The 17,476-nt window shown below is 41.4% G+C and overlaps 2 protein-coding genes across 3 annotated transcripts in view; both read right to left on the reverse strand.

The window, feature by feature from the left end:
* Positions 1-17,476, reverse strand: part of LOC150001403 (perilipin-2-like) — a 219,453-nt gene that overhangs the window by 53,740 nt on the left and 148,237 nt on the right. The window lies entirely within an intron of this gene.
* Positions 1-17,476, reverse strand: part of SCIN (scinderin) — a 77,587-nt gene that overhangs the window by 7,244 nt on the left and 52,867 nt on the right. Inside the window, exons 8-11 of the mRNA XM_090287152.1 lie at positions 16,740-16,955; positions 14,529-14,650; positions 9,214-9,304; positions 1,542-1,712 (exon numbers count right to left, since the gene is read on the reverse strand). Of these exons, the coding sequence (XP_090143278.1) occupies positions 1,542-1,712; positions 9,214-9,304; positions 14,529-14,650; positions 16,740-16,955 (600 nt within the window). The remainder of the gene's footprint in view (positions 1-1,541; positions 1,713-9,213; positions 9,305-14,528; positions 14,651-16,739; positions 16,956-17,476) is intronic.

Consider the following 17,476-nt stretch of genomic DNA (forward strand, 5'->3'; position numbering starts at 1 on the left):
CAGCATGTGTATCATTCTGTGCATGACCGTGGGACTCAGTGTCAGGTGTGATAACAGGGAGATGAAGCATGAGTAAGCCTTAAATAGAAGTCACATTTTATTTCTTTATGTAATAGATATGCATTACATTATTTACCAATATATACTTTATGCAAACATTACCATTTATTTTTTATTTATGGGTAAGAATAGATTGATACTAATTTATAAAATGTTTTAGAACTTACATGTAAATAACTACTATAAAATAACTACTATTAAACATAAACTAAATTTATTTCACAAAACAGCTGGGAAGAATATAAAGTGAAATTGGAGGTGAGCAGAGGTGATTCTTGTGTGAACTCTGATCCCGTTAACCATAGAGAGCAGGAAAGCTGGAGATTTGGAGAGAGAGAGGGCCCTGAAGGGTGGGGTGGATACAAAGGGTTCGAGGACTCAGGTCTGAACCTGAGAACTGCTGAAAAATGCCTTCTGGAGTAAAGGAGCTGAAGGAGAGGCCACGTGTGCCCGAGCATAGATGTCTGAAGCAGCTACCTGAGGTGCTGTGGTTATCACAATGGCAAGGCTTGGTCTCGAGTCACATGAGCAGGAGGTGAAATGGGATCAAGCTCAAGACTGAAGCCAGAGTGATGGGGACAGCGAGGCCATGGCTGAAGCCATCGAAGGCTAAGAAAGGAAGGACGGGCTGCTCAGGAGATAGCAGCACAAGGGGCACCGGGGAAAACACAATTTCTGCTTGAGGGGGCGTACGGGGATCTGTACCCTCAGCGAAGAGGACAGCATGCAGGGGAGGGTGGCTTGGTGGAGGGGTAGCAGGTGGAGAGACGCTATGACCTTTCCTGGTTTTAAGGGCTCAGCTGAATGGCTTGTGCAGAAGGGCTGGCAGATGGGCCCTTGTGTGAGGATATATAGGGTCTGAAGGGCAGTTTAGGTTGATTTGGGAGACCCGAATTTCAAGAGAGAATGAGGTGACCAGGATACAAGGCAATGGATCACCCTAGAAGTCAAAGCACTCAGCCATTTAAAAACCTGCACCTGCTGACCTTGTCCATACCTGAAGGTCTCCTTGTCTAGTGACAATGTGATATGGGGGATGATTCTTTCACAGCTGCTGTCAGACAGCTTATTTGGCTGGTTGAGTTATGGTCTGGCCCAATGTGCTGAAACCTGTTTCCCACATTCGTTCCGCGTGTACAGACAGGGGCTTCCCTCTCGAATTCCCCGGTGTGGCCAACTGATCATCACCCACATCCATCTTGCCCCAGGCCTTCCGACAGCACGTAAGCTGCCTCATGCCTTTGACAGCTTGATCTGTTATGTTATTCTTAAATTTCATTTGCTTTGGTACAATGCAGTTGAAAAATGTGAGAGGCCTGGTATCTGGAGTTAGCTTTTCACTCAATTTTGCTGCATTTAGTTTTTTTTTTTTTTTGTCAACACTAGAGTTGCTATAAAAAAGAAGGGAACTTAATTGCCAACTTTTTAAAGAGTAATACTTGCTGATGGCTCAGGTTGCCTCATGGAATGCATGACATTACCTCCACAATTCTGGTGATGGATGCCAGATTTCTTCGAACTTGAAAGAGGCGGATAGGGGCAGCAGGCACCTGACCTCCTTTCTTTGATGTTCCATTCTTGTAAATAATGAGTGGTCTGTCTTTGAACAGACTCAGCAGGTGAGCGGGCTCTTTGCCCTGGGAGACTCGAATCTGGGGGAAGGGAGAGGAAAGAAATAAAACGAAGGGTGTTGAGAGAGAAGGTAGCATTTCCAAATGTGTTGCCACTTTACTTTTGGAAAATAAAACAAAAAAATAAGCCACAAGTCAAGAGCAGGAGGATAATGAGGAACAGAAGATATAGATTAATGATAATCTAGCACAGTTTTGTCACTGACTTCAGAATTAGTTGTTACTCCAGATCCCGTGTCCCCAACCAGTTTTTCCTCAGGGGAAACATCGTCATACTGTGCCACTTTCTCTTTCCAGAAAGAAAACAACAACAGCAACAACAAGAAGTTCACCTATACCTCCAAAAGAGAAAAGAACGAAGTCCTGATGTATGCCATCTTTCATGAAAACTACTCCTTTTTCAAGAGTACCAGCACCTGACAGATATTTAGAGATAGGCTTGCTTTTCACATATTTTGGGTCTCATTCAGGTGAAGAGATGGACATTTAAATGCCCCCCAAAATAAGACAACACAAAGAATACTAATTGTTCTCACATCCCTACCACTCAGATGAAAAAATAACTGTATGTATATCCATCTGGGGATAGATAAATAATTTCTGTTCAAAAATCAGAAATGGACAAAAAGTACACAGAATATACTTTCTATTTTTAAACTTAACTTTATAAATGGTAATAATAGATTTGCTTAATATAAGCACTTGAAAAACTACATTATTGTCTTGGCCACGTATCTCACTCAATTGGTTAGAGCACCTTCCCGATATGCCAAGGTTGCAAGTTTGATCCCTGGTCAGGGCACATGCAAGAACCAACCAAAGAATGCATAAATAAGTGGAACAACAAATCAACGTCTCTCTCTGCCTCTCTCCCAAGTCAAGTTAAAAAAGTACATTTATAAAGACTTGGCAGGATAAGGAAATTTAAGAAAATAAATGGGAAATTATTTAATTTCACCTATTTAACACCAGATATTGCACTAGAAAGATACTTCCTATTTCTTGCATAAACTATTGAAGCACTTTTTAAAAGGTTTTATTTACTTATTTTTAGAGAGAGGGGAAGGGGGGAAGAAAGAGAGGGAGAGAAACATCAGTGTGAGAGAGAAACATTGATCAGTTGCCTCTCACGTGCCCCCAACCAGGGACCTGGCCCGTAACCCAGGCTTGTGTCCAGACAGGAAATCAAACCAACAACCTTTCAGTTTGCTGGTTGATACCCAACCCACTGAGTCACACCAGTCAGGGCCTGATGCATTTTTTAAAAATATAGTGTTCAGATTTTATGCTGGTCCCCTATTTTTGTCAGTTGTTCTGCCCTATGCTAAAACTGGATATCTCTGACCTACTCTAGTGTGTCTTTTTTCTAGAAGCCAAGTTAATGGAAATGCTGATGCATATACTATTGTAGGGAGGCCTACAGAGCATGGACAATAATTAGCTTTACAGATATCCCTCAATGAGTAAACATTCAAACAAGTGAGTAACACATTATAAAAATGTCTTCTGAGTCACAGCCTCAAAGCTTGGGATAAGGTTAGCTAGGAGTTAGTTGTTGCTTCGCACTTCTCATGACATTGAGAAAATCTTAACTGCCAACTTAAAAGAAAAAAAAGGCCACTGATTAAGACTTATTCTACCTGGGAAAGGAGAATAAGAGAGAGAAAGGGTAAGCTGAAATTTTTTCATTACTGTTACTATACTTTAGATAGAGTGTTTAAAACAGCAATAAAGTACTTGGGTTGCTTATGCATTTTTGTAAATGACTGCCATCTAGTGATTAAACTAAACATTACCACTGCATTGTCAATGGGAGTCAACTGGCTAGCAAGGGAAATTCGTTGGATACTTTACTAAGAAATGTGAAACTTACAAGCATGATAAATATCTTCCAAGTTTAAACATAATTTGGTAAGGAATGTAGTCGTTGTCGGCAGCCGTCCGTCTCGAGAGACGATGGTGTAGCTTCTTAAGAGTCTATCTGCACCGCCGAGAATGGCTGTGCAGTCCAACTCGGGAGTGACACGGTATCTGTCTCCTCCCGTGTTGAATCGACATCTTGCGATGACGCTGGAGTGTCCTCTCCAGTGAAGCTGAAGCTACAGAGCCTGGGCAGGGTGATATGGAGGGTCTGCTGTTGCCCATGCAGCAGAACCCCCTCTCTTCGCAGCTGAAGGGTCCAAGGGAAAGACGGAGTCAATACAGCTTGGCTTCAGGTGCGCCGCAGGAGTTGCCGGTGTTGACTACAACGTCAAACCGCCTTAGGGACTCCAGCTCCGGATTTTCTGTCGGGGTTTACTCCCTTAGCCTTTCCCCTGAAGAGGTATGCCGCGAGGCAGCGGAGGTTTTTTGGAGTCAGAGTTTTCCTTCTCTGATGTGCCCTGACTGGAAGATCGAACCAGCGACACTTAGCTTGCAGGCCGACACTCAATCCACTGAGCCAAACCAGCCAGGGGCTAAGGAATGTAGTAAATATCAATTAAATGTCATAGATGATGCCAGTTCTTAGCTAGAAAGGTTTCATTCAAGAAGTGAACATAGAACTTCCGGACAAGATGGCAGCTTAGCAGACATCGCTTGTCTCTTTGCACAAACACATCAAAATCACAACTAAAATATAGAACAACCATCACTCAGAAATGTCAGAAATTGAGTTGAATGGAAGTCTGACAACTATAATTAAAGAAACCACATCCATCCAGACTGGTAGGAGGGGCACAGATGGGGAACAGCCTGGTCCCTCACTCCTGGGTGGTAGATAAAAATTTGGGAGGGATATCTCAGGAGTGAGGAGTTGCAGTCCCACACCAGGCCCCTCAGCCTAGGGTTCCAGTGCCAGCAGGAGAAGTCCGCACAGCTTTTGGCTGCAAAAACCAGTGGGTATTGAGTTGGTGGAAGAAACTACTGGAGCCCCAAGCAGTTGCTCTTAAAGAACCCACACATGGACTGACCTCCTCAGACTCACTCCCTCTGAGCTCCGGCACCAGGCTAGCAGCTTGAAAGGCACCAGTGGTACACAGGGAGAAACTGAAATATCTGTCATCAAGGTGAGCAGAGGCCATTGTCCCTTTTCTAAACCCTCCCCCCACAGAGCTGGCAAGCTGGTGCCACATCTGAGACTCCATTACCCTGGCTAACACTGTTTGATCTGCCTTGAGGATTCCCAGAGACTCCGCCTCACCCAATTTATGGGCCCACCCAAGCTGCTTTTCCATATGAATGGCTGGTCTTGGCTCATGCTTCTCAACTTCATAACCCTTTCAAAAAAGCAATAACTGGCCTCAGTGAGCCCCAGACCCGACACTAGCAGTAGCCAGCCTAGATTCACAGCTTGGCTTTTCCTGGGAAACTCCAAGCCCAGCACAAGTAGCAGCCATCTCAGATTGCTTTATTGCTCAGGCAGGGTGCCCTGAGAAAAACACAGGTGGGGGCTGACCTTGGCCTGCACCACCCAGGAAACCCCAGGGCCAACACACCTAGTGAACTGCTATAGACCACACAGGAACGCCACCACCCTGCCCCTGCACTGCTGATCCTCCACGGAGAGGACAGGTTGGTGATAAGTGGTCACAACCAGTCCCTGCAGCTGACTGGCCTGAGTAAATCCCTCCCATTGGTCTGCCAACAGCATCCAAAGCTCAACTACAAGAGGAGGGTGAACTCAGACCACCCAAAGGGCGCACCTCAAATACGCAACTTGGGTGATAGGAGAGGTTGTAACACTGGACCCTACAGGACATCTACTACATTAGGCCAAACCACCAAGACAGAGTCAAAGCATCTCTACCTAATACACAGAAACAAACACAGGGAGGCTGCCAAATGAGGAGACAAAGAAACATGGTCCAAATGAAAGAACAAATCAAAACCCCAGAAAAAGAGCTAAACAAAATGGAGATAAGCAACCTATCAGACACAGAGTTCAAACCACTGGTTATAGGATGCTCAAGAAACTTAGTGAGTACCTCAACAGCATAAAAATGATCCAGTCAGAAACAAAGGATACAGTAATTGAAATAAAGAACAATTTACAAGGAAACAAAACAATAGAGAGGATGAAGCTGAGAATCAAATTAATGATTTGGAACATAAGGAAGCAAAGAACAACCTATCAGAACAGCAAGAAAAAAAAAGAATCCAAAAAATGAGGATAGTATAAATAGCCTCTGGGACAATTTCAAGAGGTCCAACAGTCACATAATAGGGGTGCCAGAAGGAGAAAAGAAAGAGTAATAAATTGGAAATCTATTTGAAAAAATAATGAAAGAAAACTTCCCTAATTTGGTGAAAGAAATAGACATGCAAGTACAGGAAGCACAGAAAGTCCCAAATAAGATGGATACAAAGATGACCACTCCAATACACATTATAATTAAAATACCAAAGGTTAAATATAAAGAGAGAATCCTAAGTCAGCAAGAGAAAAGCAGTTCCCATAAGACTGTAAGCTGATTTATCAAAAGAAACTTTTCAGGCTAGAGGAATTGGCAAGAAGTATTCAAAGTCATGAAAAGCAGGGGCCTACAGCCAAGATTGCTTTACCCATCAAAGCTATCATTTAGAATCAAGGGGCAGATAATGAGCTTCCCAGACAAGAAAAAACTAAAGAAGTTCATCATCACCAAACCATTATTGTATGAAATGTTAAAGAACTTATTTAAGGAAAATGAAGATCAAAAATAGGGACAATCAAATGAAAAAAAAAAAATTAATACAACAATTGAATCTAAAAAACAAACCAAGCAGACAAGAAGAACAGAGACAGAATCACGGATACACAGAGTGTTTTGATGGTTGCCAGATGGGAATGTGGGGAGTGGGGGATGGGTAAAGAGGTGAGGGGATTAAGGAATACAAATAGGTAGCTACAGAATAGTCATGGGGATGCCAAATACAGTAGAAGAAATAAAATAGCCAAAGAACTTATATGCATGACCCATGGACAGGAACAATGGTGAGGGTATTGCCTGAGGGAATAGGGGGTGCTGGCTGGAGTGGGGGCAAAGCGGAAAAATCAGGACAACTGCAATAGCATAATCAATAAAATATAATTTAAAAAGAAATGAATATAATACTTCACAGTGAAATAAAGTTCAGTACATTAAAAATTCAATCATCTTACTAATTTGTTAATTAACAATAAACAAATTTAACTTTTTAAAAAAGTTAATATGCACTTTAAATATAAATCTAACTTGCTTTTTAGTATATATATTAACTATCAACAAATAGTTAATATTTTAATATTAACTATTAACAAATACCAAGGTAGAAAGAAAACTAGCTGGAAGACCAAATTCTGGATTATAAGATACTACAGTATCTGACTTACCTATTTAATTATTGCCTTGCAAGAAGCTATCACACATTTATAAAGCATTGCAAACAAAACAAAAAACTTGTACACCATGTAGACTCTTGGTTCACTTAACATCAGGCATGAGGAAGTTAGACACGGGCCTAGGAAAGGAATGCTTAATGCTGCTCTATCAGAAATGTCACCATGCTGGCCAAACCAGCACCTGCTTTTAGCCTGAACCCCAGTCTGGAAGATGCTTTTCCCAACAGATAGGAGCAGGCTCCTTCCCCAAAACCAGCCAGAGAAAACACCCAGGCAGTGTGAGATGCTCCAACTAGAACGTGAAGGAGGGAAAGGGAGAGAGGGAGGGAGGAGGGGAGTGGGGTGTAGAGAGAGATGGAGAGAGATGAGGAGAGAGAGAGAGAGAAACACACCCTAGGGAGAGCTTGCAGTCAGGCCAAGGAACAAGCCAGGGCCACTCCTGGGGTTAAGAAAAGTAGACAGACAGGTTGGAGCACACTGAAGAGAAACAAAGTCTCCTTGAAGTCTACTTCAGTTACACATTGAGGAATTAAATAATCAAAGACCAAGAATTTCCTAATTAGGGTCCTGAAACAGGTAGCAGATATTCCATCATAAACATAAGAAGAGGAGCTTGAGAGAAGAAGGAAGATCAAACCAGTCTTGAAAGTGTCCCTTGGACACAATGAGGACAGTTGGAACTAGACACTGATATTAGAGTCCCATTGTATGACGTTCAAACTTTTATAGTTAGTCAACACATTATTTCTCTCTCCTTCTCTTTCTCTATCTTAATCTATCTTCTCTACATAGATAGATAGTAGATAGATAGAAGAAAAGAAAGAAGTTGTGTTTTTCCCCAATGCTCAGGTTGACTCATTTATATAGAATTGTCTTCGAATTTGGGGTAGGTCATTCTCAAATTATTTATTTTCAGAAATACCCAAATAATGAATCTAACTCTCTTCCTCCTCACACCATCTTCTCCTTTTTCCTTTTTCTTGTCTTTCCCTCTCATCTCCTCCATAGTTTTCCTTCCTCTTCCCACCTATTCTTTTCCTTCCCTTCTCCCCTTTCTCTTCCCTCTCTCTCCTCCTTTTTCCCATTCCCTCTTGTTCTCTCTCCCCTGCCCTCCTCTTGCTCTTCCTCTTTTTCCTTCTCCTCCATTCCCCAGCTCCCTCAGTTTGGTTGGTAGACTTTGTACCCATCAAAATTCTGGAACTCAGAAGGGAAAATAAGGGTCCATGCTCTCATCAGGTTTATCTCATCATCTGTGCAAAACATTTTATGTACTTTTATGACTTGGGAGAGTGTAAAACATTGTTCTATGTTTTAACTATTAATTAGAATTATTAAGCTGTGCTTGTTTTATACTCCTGCATTTAATTCCTATAGTTTTTATAACAAATTATCATGATGTTAGTGACTTAAATCAGTACAAATTTATCTTAGAGTTTTGGAGGTCAGAAGTGCTAAATGAGTCTCGCTGGACTAAAATCAAGGTGTTGCATGGCTACATTCATTTTTGGAAGCTCTAGGAGTGAGTCCATTTCTTTGGCTTTTTCAGCTTTTTGAGGCTGCTTGTATTACTTGGATGGAGGACCCCTCCCATCTTTAAAGCTAGCAATTGCTGGCTGAGTCTCTCTCAGGTTGCCTCCTGCTAACTCCACCTGTCTCCCTGTTTCACATGGAAGGATCTACCCAGTCATCCTGGATAACCCTCCTATTTTAAGATATGCTATTTGCAATCTTAATTCTATCTCTATTCTTAATTCCCCTTTGCCTTATAACATAACATATTCACAGGTCCAGAAGATTACGATGCTGACATTTTGCAGGGGTGGCAGTGGGGAATAATCTACCTTATTGCATCTGTTTAACATCAGCAGGAAGCAGTAACTCAGGATAGTTTCAGTGTCAGGTGACTGACATTGACATATGATGTGATGTGAAAGGAAACATTCTCTTGGGCTCTTAAATCTATTAATAGTTTATTTTAGTTTATGTTGTTTGCTTTCTCTCTTCCAGGGTCTGAGAGGACTACTATGGCACAAGAGTAGGAATAATTGAATTCCAGGATGGAAAAAAGATAGTATCTAGAAAAGGTCAAGTTCCCATCTCAACTCGAGTGGAGGACTTAAGCTAGACATTGGGTTAGTAAAACTCGAACTTCTATGAGTCTGGGGTAAAAAACATTCCAACCTGCACAGCCCGTCCTCCAAGGGATCTATCCAACTGAACAGTCAGGAATGCAGATGTCGTCAGCTCATCTCTCGTGGCATTTGCTCCTTGCCTGAAGGGACCAAAGGGAAATCAAATTAGCTTGTATTTACGTTTTAGGACCTTCTAATATAGGCATTTCAAGCAGACTTAAGTTACCATGATTTCACATGATATGGCTATAGAAGCCATTGTTTTTTTACAAGTCTAATGTTGAGCCATAAATTGTCCTGTGTACTGTCTAAAACTACATCTGGTAGGCATCTTTATCTCCATTTTATAGGTAAAGAAATTGAGGCTTAGCTCCTTATATAACTTAGATAAGTAATCAGGTCTGTCTGACTTCAAGTTAGAACTGCCTGTCTGTTTTGGAAAACCACATCCATAACAAAAATTCTCCACCTGAGTAGAAGAATATGAGCCAAATCTTTTAGGCTGGATATTAGAGGCATTTCATTGTTTCATGAATATTTGGTGAGCATAGTACCAAATGTCTAAGCCCAGAAAATCAAGACAATAATCATGAGAAGTAGACTCTGGAGAGGCCCCATTTTGTCATTCGAATAAAATTGTAAGAGAGGCTCAACTGCCAGTGACCCAGATAAGGGCCGATGAATCAATTTGGTTCATTTGCAATTTCTTTTTCTAGGGTATCTTGTGGCTCTAACTCCAGTCATTAGCTATAACCTGTAAGCAACCTTTGGGAGATCTGCCTGTTGGATGAATTTGTGTGTGTGTGTATGCTGGGGCGGGGGATGGGGGTGGGGACGTGGGGGGTGGGGGAGGGGTGTCAGCAGGGGCAGAACTAGCCAAAGCAAGTATTGTTTGTTTCTAGCCAACACTCCCATCTCTATCTGGCTAGGGGTTAGTAAGAAAAACACTCACCCCAGAACTGGATTTTGAAAATTAACCATATCTTTTTTCTGAAGCCTTGGGAGTGACCTGTTTCACACCCAGAACAGATTAACAATAACCTCCCATCCTGGGCATAACATATGCATACACACACACACATACACTCACACACACTGAGTGCAGGGAGCATGTCTTATTTATCTCAGAATATTTCATTGTACCAATAAAGCCAACTGACATAAAAATGGCCCACAGACAAGTGACGTCCCCCAACAGCTCACGCTCATGTCAGATACACATTTAAAATAAAATTTTTAAATGCTTTCCCTAATAAAAGCACTCATGAAAAATATATTTTTTTTCTGAGGTGACTAGCTTAAAAATTTCAAGAGCTCATAGTGTAACCAACACTCCTGGGAGCCCCTGGAGCACAGACTGGGAGTGACACAGAGCTGAGGGGAACATCCGGTTGTGTGACCACCTGTCATTGCTTCACCACATCTGCAGTTTTCTGGTGGTTTCTCCATTTTGCTTTTTTGCTACAGAAAAAAAAAATTCAACCAACTAATAGACAATATCACCACTTTTATCTCTATTTTGTGCTACCCCCTCTAATATTCCAAACAGCAAACCCGAAAAACCTGACCGAATGTTTGCCTCTGATACCTAATTGATACTTCACTGCTCATCTGGAGCCCCTCTTCCTCTTCGTCTTCTATTTCCCCTCCCTGTCAAGGTGACCTTGTTCCTATCCATATAGCTTCATGCTCGATTGTTTTATGAATCTATAATGCAGAGGGTCAAGTACTCCAATCAAGAGATAATAAAGTCATTCTTTGCCTCTGATTGTGAAATCCTACACTTACGGGAGGAAAAAAAATGGCCATCTACTTTGACATAATTTCTTTATAAATTCATGGTGCTCATTGCCCATTAAACATAAATTCTTCCTGAACATGGAATTTACTGCTTCAAGAAATTCATCATTGCCATTGTTCGATGTTTGTTCAATTTCAATTAACTGACATTTTGAAGAAAAGAACACTGCTGGAATTATTTGTCTCATCATTTTTGAATGTAACTGGTTTCACAAATATAAAGACAAATCTGTGTATTCAGCAGGTGGTTGAATTCTTATCTTTCACCCTTAACTCTGCCTCCTGGACTTAACTATTTCCATCCCTGCATTGAAATTATCAGTTAAACCAGAAAGGGTTTTGATTTGAAAGGCAGTCTTCATGATATTTTCTTCTTTTCTAAATGCCTCTTTACTCCCTTTGTGGATACTTCAGAGGCTCTGCAGACCAAACAACATTAGCAAAGATACATATTTAAGATCCATGATAATAAGTGGCAAAGACTCACAGAAGGACTCCAATAACTAACTTATATTCTTGATATCTCAAAAATGCACACATTCTCATCACAGAAATGTTGAACCCATCAAATTGAAAAAAAAATTAAGTGACCTCCTCCCCGATCCCTAGTCCTATCCCAAAGGTAGTAACTTTTAACAATGTGGTGTATTCATATTACCTTTCTTTTCTTTGTTTTTGTATGGGGGTGGCATGGCAAACTTCTCCTCCTAAGTTCCCTGCCTCAGTGAATAAAGCACTATCCACTCATGAACAGACCAGAAATCTGGGGGTCATCCTTGACTTGGTCATCTTCTCTGTCCCCTGTAATCAGTCTTTCAGATGCCAGCTCCTTAATACCTTGCAAACTTATCTCGTCCTTTCCCTCCCTGTTACCCTTACATTGCATTCTGGACACATAATCCTTCAGTTGGATATTACAACAAATTCCCAGTGACCTCCCTACTACTAATCTTCTCCCATTAGTCTATTCTTTAGATTTCAACCAGAATAATTTCTCTAAGATGAAAACCATTCACGCCTTATGCTAATTCTTTGAATGGCTCCCAACAGTCTGAAAATTAAAGTTCATGTTCCAGAGCTTGGTGACAAGGCCATCGACAATTTGACTCCTTCTAAGTTCTGTGGCTTAATCTTCTGCTCAATCACCTTGCTCCAGCCATACATCATCACTAGGAGGTGAGCACACACTTCCTGGCATTGCTTGGAACAACTTCCCTATTTGCTTGCCTGCTAGCTCCCACCTCTGCTCCCACTTAGCTGTCCCTTCTTCTAGGAGCTTGTCACTACCAGCCTAGGAGAGGGTTGGAGTGATTATGTATAATTCTCCAAAGATCACTCAGCTTGGTCTTCTCTTGAAATCATTTACACTTCATTGAAATGCCTGTTAATCATCTGCCTCTCTTTAAAGTATAGATTCCTGTGGTCATGGGGGGTTTGTTTTTGGTTTTTTTCACTATTGTACCTTTGGTATCTAGTGCAGTGCTTGGAACATGGAAAGTGCTCAGTAAATACTTCCAAATGATTAAAGGAATAGCTTCTGCAGTTAAAATGTATAACCTGATTTAGTCTGTTTTAGTTACAGCCACATAGTTATTTATGTGGATCTCAAATAGTCAATTGCCCAAAATATCCTCTTGAATTACTTGTTGAGACTTGTTATATCTAAGTGCCACAATTCTATTTTTTACACACAAAAGAGCATTAAGAGGGAGACCAAGAACAGAATGCAAAAGATAAGCTGACTGGGAACAATTAATGGATCACTATAGATGCCAGGCTTTGCACAAACACTTTTCTGAATTAAAATTTTAGAAAAGGAAATTGCAAAATAAGGACATGCCTACAGGGTATAGCTGGTATGGCTGCGCTCCAGCCTCAGATCAGGAGAGGACTACAGATCAAAGTGAAGTGTTGCTTCACAAGTTACAATTATTGTGTCTTTGGATACGGTTACTTCATTTACCTGATTCTTCCCCTCCCTTTTTTTCTTTTGCAAATAAACGTGTGATGAGCAAGAGGGATAATATTTGAAAACATCTAGCACCTTGCTGGCACAAACATGCTGCTCAAAAAAAAAAAAAATTAAATAAATAAAACGGTTGCTATGAAGATAGCAGCTTGTACACAAAGCTAAATATGTTCATCTTTGACAGATATGATACGGCTGCAGGGTCAGAAATGTCCCTGGATACAGTGATTCTCATTAATGTCGTGGTGTACATGAGAATCTCATGAGTCGTGGCACACTGAGAGTCAGAAGCTATTTGGTGTCAGGTGGGGGCCAGGCGCTTGAATTTGGAAAAAATGCCCAGGTTTTCATGTGCAGCTAGTTTGGAACCATTGCCTAAGGTGGTGCCTGTCAATCATGGAAGAGCATGTGAAGCACCAGGGGATCTTGTTAAAATGCAGGTTCTGGTTTGGTGGGTCAAAGGGGGGGGCCTGAGATCCTGTATTTCTAACGGGCTCTCAGGTCTCACTGACATCTCTGGTTCCTAGACCACACTTTGAATAACAAGAGCCTATGGGATAGAGATAATTATCCCTTCTTCTGAACTTGGTTGGACTAAAGGTACTGTTTGCTGTAAGTGGAAAGGCGTAAGTAGTAAGGTTCCACTGTGGCGACAGATACGACTTTGTCATCTGGTGGGACACTCACCAAAGAGACATGTCACCATATCAGCAGAGACCTGAGTCCATTTCCATTCAATAAAGCCACCAAAGGCTGCCAGAACCATGTGGGCAAAGGCAGGCTCAGCCCTTCAACCTTCCACCTACACCTCTCATCTTTAAGATCTTTTTTGAGAATTCTTTTTTCCAGTTTTCTCAGCAATATTCCATTTTACCTGATTTCATTTAGGAAAAAGTTAGAGAATACCCCATTATAAGATTTATTGCAGAACCCCCTAACCCTTTAGGAATAGCCCAGCATGGAATGTGGACTTAATGCACTTGGATGGACATTCCCCATGGTGCAGGGCCTTGCCGCTGGCACTTAGTAAACTTAACCTTCATCTATCTCAGACCATTATGCAAAACCATATAAGATGTGGATGCAATGGTATTTTTCTGTATCATATGGATTTCCTGGGGACAAAGAATAAGGATGCCTCGATTTGAGGTCTCTGGAGTATAAAACAGAGTCATTAATTATATCTGTCCCTTACAGGGTTTGCCTCATTGCAAGTCTGGCTCCAATCAGGACGGGCCTTTGAATTTGAATGACAAGAAGGCCTGGTACCCAAGGCTAGCCATCTGGAGTGTTCGTGTGCCGAGGAGATGAGATATTCATCTACGTATCTTCTAAGAGAACACTATTCTTTGGATGTCAGAACCTTTTCCCTAGACTAGAGAGAGTGATTTTATCTAATTCCTCCTGCTTGTAGATAGCCCCTACAAACTTCAATCAAAATCAAATCAAAAGAAATAACTGCGAGCTCTACAGATCTCACTGGGATAACGACAGGGCAGTTCTATCCCATATTGCACAGAACTTAATAACATTTAACTTTGGAGCAAAAATCTGGCTTCTATGAAACTGAGATTTTATAAAAGAGGGAGACTTACCATGTGTAGATAATCTGTCCTTTGGGATACGTGTAAAGTATAATGTAGCAGTCACCACCATAGAATTCACCATAGGAGTTTTTGTCAATGCTGATCCTACCGGCGTCTTCTACACGCCAGATCTGAAAGGGATGGAATGCATGCCAAAATTAAAATGTCCTTGGTCTAATAATACTTCTCAGAAGTTTTAAAGAAACTGGTCTTGATCTATTTTTAAGTAACTTTTAAATTACTTTTCTAGTGAGTTTAGAAATCAAACAATAAGAATTTCATTAATTTCGTAATTTGTGTATTGGTTTTTTTAAGTGCTTATCTTTCTTTTTCATCCTTCATAGAACCTGGCTCAGTTCTGAATAAGCTGATTAATAAATACCTGTTTTTGATCAATTAATGAAAATAACATGACATTTTAGTGGAATATACTCAGCTCAGAAACATACCTCTTAACTTACATAAAATGTTTCATCAGTTGGGAGATAATTTTTTAAAATTTCCTTTTCCCCTGCGCTTGAAAGCATGAGGCTATTGTTTCCCCAGACAAGAGTGACAGATTGTGACCAAAGTGGGCAGGACCAGTTTTTGGTTGTTGTTGTTTTTAAATTAAATTGATTGGGGTGATATTAGTTAATGAAATCACATAGGTTTCAACTGTGCCTGCAAGTTTTTGTTTGTCTTGTTTGCAGAACCATTTTTTCCTAATTCCTCATCCTTGTCACAGATTAAAGATACTCCAAGTTCGAGAGTGGCAGGTGCAATGGGAAAGTGGCATGTGAGTGAGAGACTGCAAGGCACCGTTTATGCACACATGTGCCCTCCTGCCAGGTCCTGGGATGGGCAGGATAGGGACTGGGAGATGTGCAGGTGGAGAGGAGGGATACAGAACATTCCCACGCTGCCCCGGTGAGGAGAGGAGAAAGGGCAACAAGGCCTGGCCAAACCAAGAGCCTAGAGACAGCCCCTGGATTTCAGTAGCCCTGGGTGGCCCGGGAGGACATCTCAGAGATGCGGTGACCTGACATGGGGCTGCAGCAGGGACATAGCTGGTACTGGGGAACCAAATCTGCCACCGGGACCTCTGACTGAGCTGAGTTCCAGAAAAGGACGTCTGAGCAGGAGACAAACCCAGAAGTGTTACCCTGCCAATAACGGCCACGAGGGGCACACTTCTCCCTTTGCAGTTCCCACCCCGGTAAGGCTTAGATTCCCACTTCCTGTCTTTGAAAGGAGGAAGAACAATTTCCTAAATCTCTTTACTATGTATTTTAGTTCAAACATTGGCTAGACCTGGGATTATGGAGATAAAAATATTCAATTCATGCCCCCAAGGAGGTAACAAGAGGCGTAGGAGGAGAAATTTGTGAGCAAATGAGCCATTCTAAGGTACTTATATGATAAGTTGTGTGAAAAAGATTACTTGTGGTTTGAGCACAAAGACCATTTCCGTGTGGAGGGAAGGCTTTCGGAAGAGATAGGACTTAAATAAATTACAAAGGAGGAATGAGGATGTTACTTGGATAGTGGGGGCGAGGGGCGGGGGGGGGGGGCAATCAGGCAGAGGAAGGGAGCTAGAGAGCACAGCAAGAATATTTTATAAGTGACATCACTGGTTCTCATAAAGTTAGATGACTCAGTAGTGGATTACATGTGAAGAGATTTGAGTTAGGGAAAATTAATAGGGCTTTTTTTTTTTATATAGTGTTTTTGTCAAAAAAAAAAAATCAAGGCATAATCAATTAACTCAATTTGAATGCTCTAAAAATATGTGATTTCAGCACATCACACATGTCCAGTCTGCTTCTGTGGGTGCCTCTAAGGTGCGAGGGAAGGACACACTCTGTTGGTAGTTGGTGCCCTCGGGGCAGCACCCCGTCCCTGCACAGTCCCACTTCTGAGAGCAGGAGCCGTTCTGATCCAAGGAACAAGGGGGGCCATTCCACGTCAGATCTCTAAGATGATAATTAATTAGGTGATCTTGCACAAATCACCTAATTTCTTAGAATCTCAACACGTGCTTTGTAAATTAGAACTGAAGATCAGACATCTATTCCAGCTTTAAATGCCCAGCTTTAATATACAGTCTTGGAATATCTTTTTTAATAAGTAAAACTCACATTTTACCAAGTTTGTATTTTCCTCAAGTTACAATTCCACATATACTGGCATAAATGGGCTTGATATAAACAAACGAACAAACAAATAAAAGGTAAATACCTCCACTTTGCCAGAACCATCATCCACCATATTGTGTCGGGCTGCCATTTGGGGAAAAGTATGCAGCTTTGAGGCATCAAATGGAATTTGTTTTATCCGTGCCACTTTCTCTGTGACACATACTTTCCCGAAGCCCTCAGTCTCATCTTTATCTCTCCAGTCCTTAAAGAACTGTTTGAAGATTGGTGTCTCACCTCCTTCTGGAAGGACTTGAATCTGAAATTTAAAGAAAAATTAATAATTATAAAACAGAAAACTAAGAGACTGGGGAAATGTATTAATCTAGTAGCAAAGGAAAATCCAAGGAACTGAAAAGGCTGTCCTGGTTTCTGTGATGACTGACGGGAACTTAGGAGCTGGGATCCTTAAATGATCTCAAGAGGAAAGGTAACAATCCAATCATTCTTTTTTCTCATAACTGAAGTAATTGCCACTGAATTTGGGAGTCTGCAGTAAGAATAAAGTTATTTAGTATGTTATTGTGGCAGTCAAGTAAGTTTGTTTTTCTACATTAGGTTCATAAGAGGTCTGGACCCAGAAGACATGATCTCATGGTGCTACTGTGCCAGGACATAAAAATGAAGAGAGAAGATGAGGCGGAGAGATCTGGAAGAGAAGAGCAAGAAGCCAGTGTCTAAGCTGATCCTGATGAAGCCAAACGGTATCTAGGTGAGAGTCCATGTCTGCCCAGATGCTTCTAAGGAATAGCTGGTAAGAGCTCCCCGTTATTTCAACCG

This window comes from Furipterus horrens, unplaced genomic scaffold (assembly GCF_987537825.1).
Source record: "Furipterus horrens unplaced genomic scaffold, mFurHor1.1.pri manual_scaffold_9, whole genome shotgun sequence".
Taxonomy (NCBI): Eukaryota; Metazoa; Chordata; class Mammalia; order Chiroptera; family Furipteridae; genus Furipterus; species Furipterus horrens.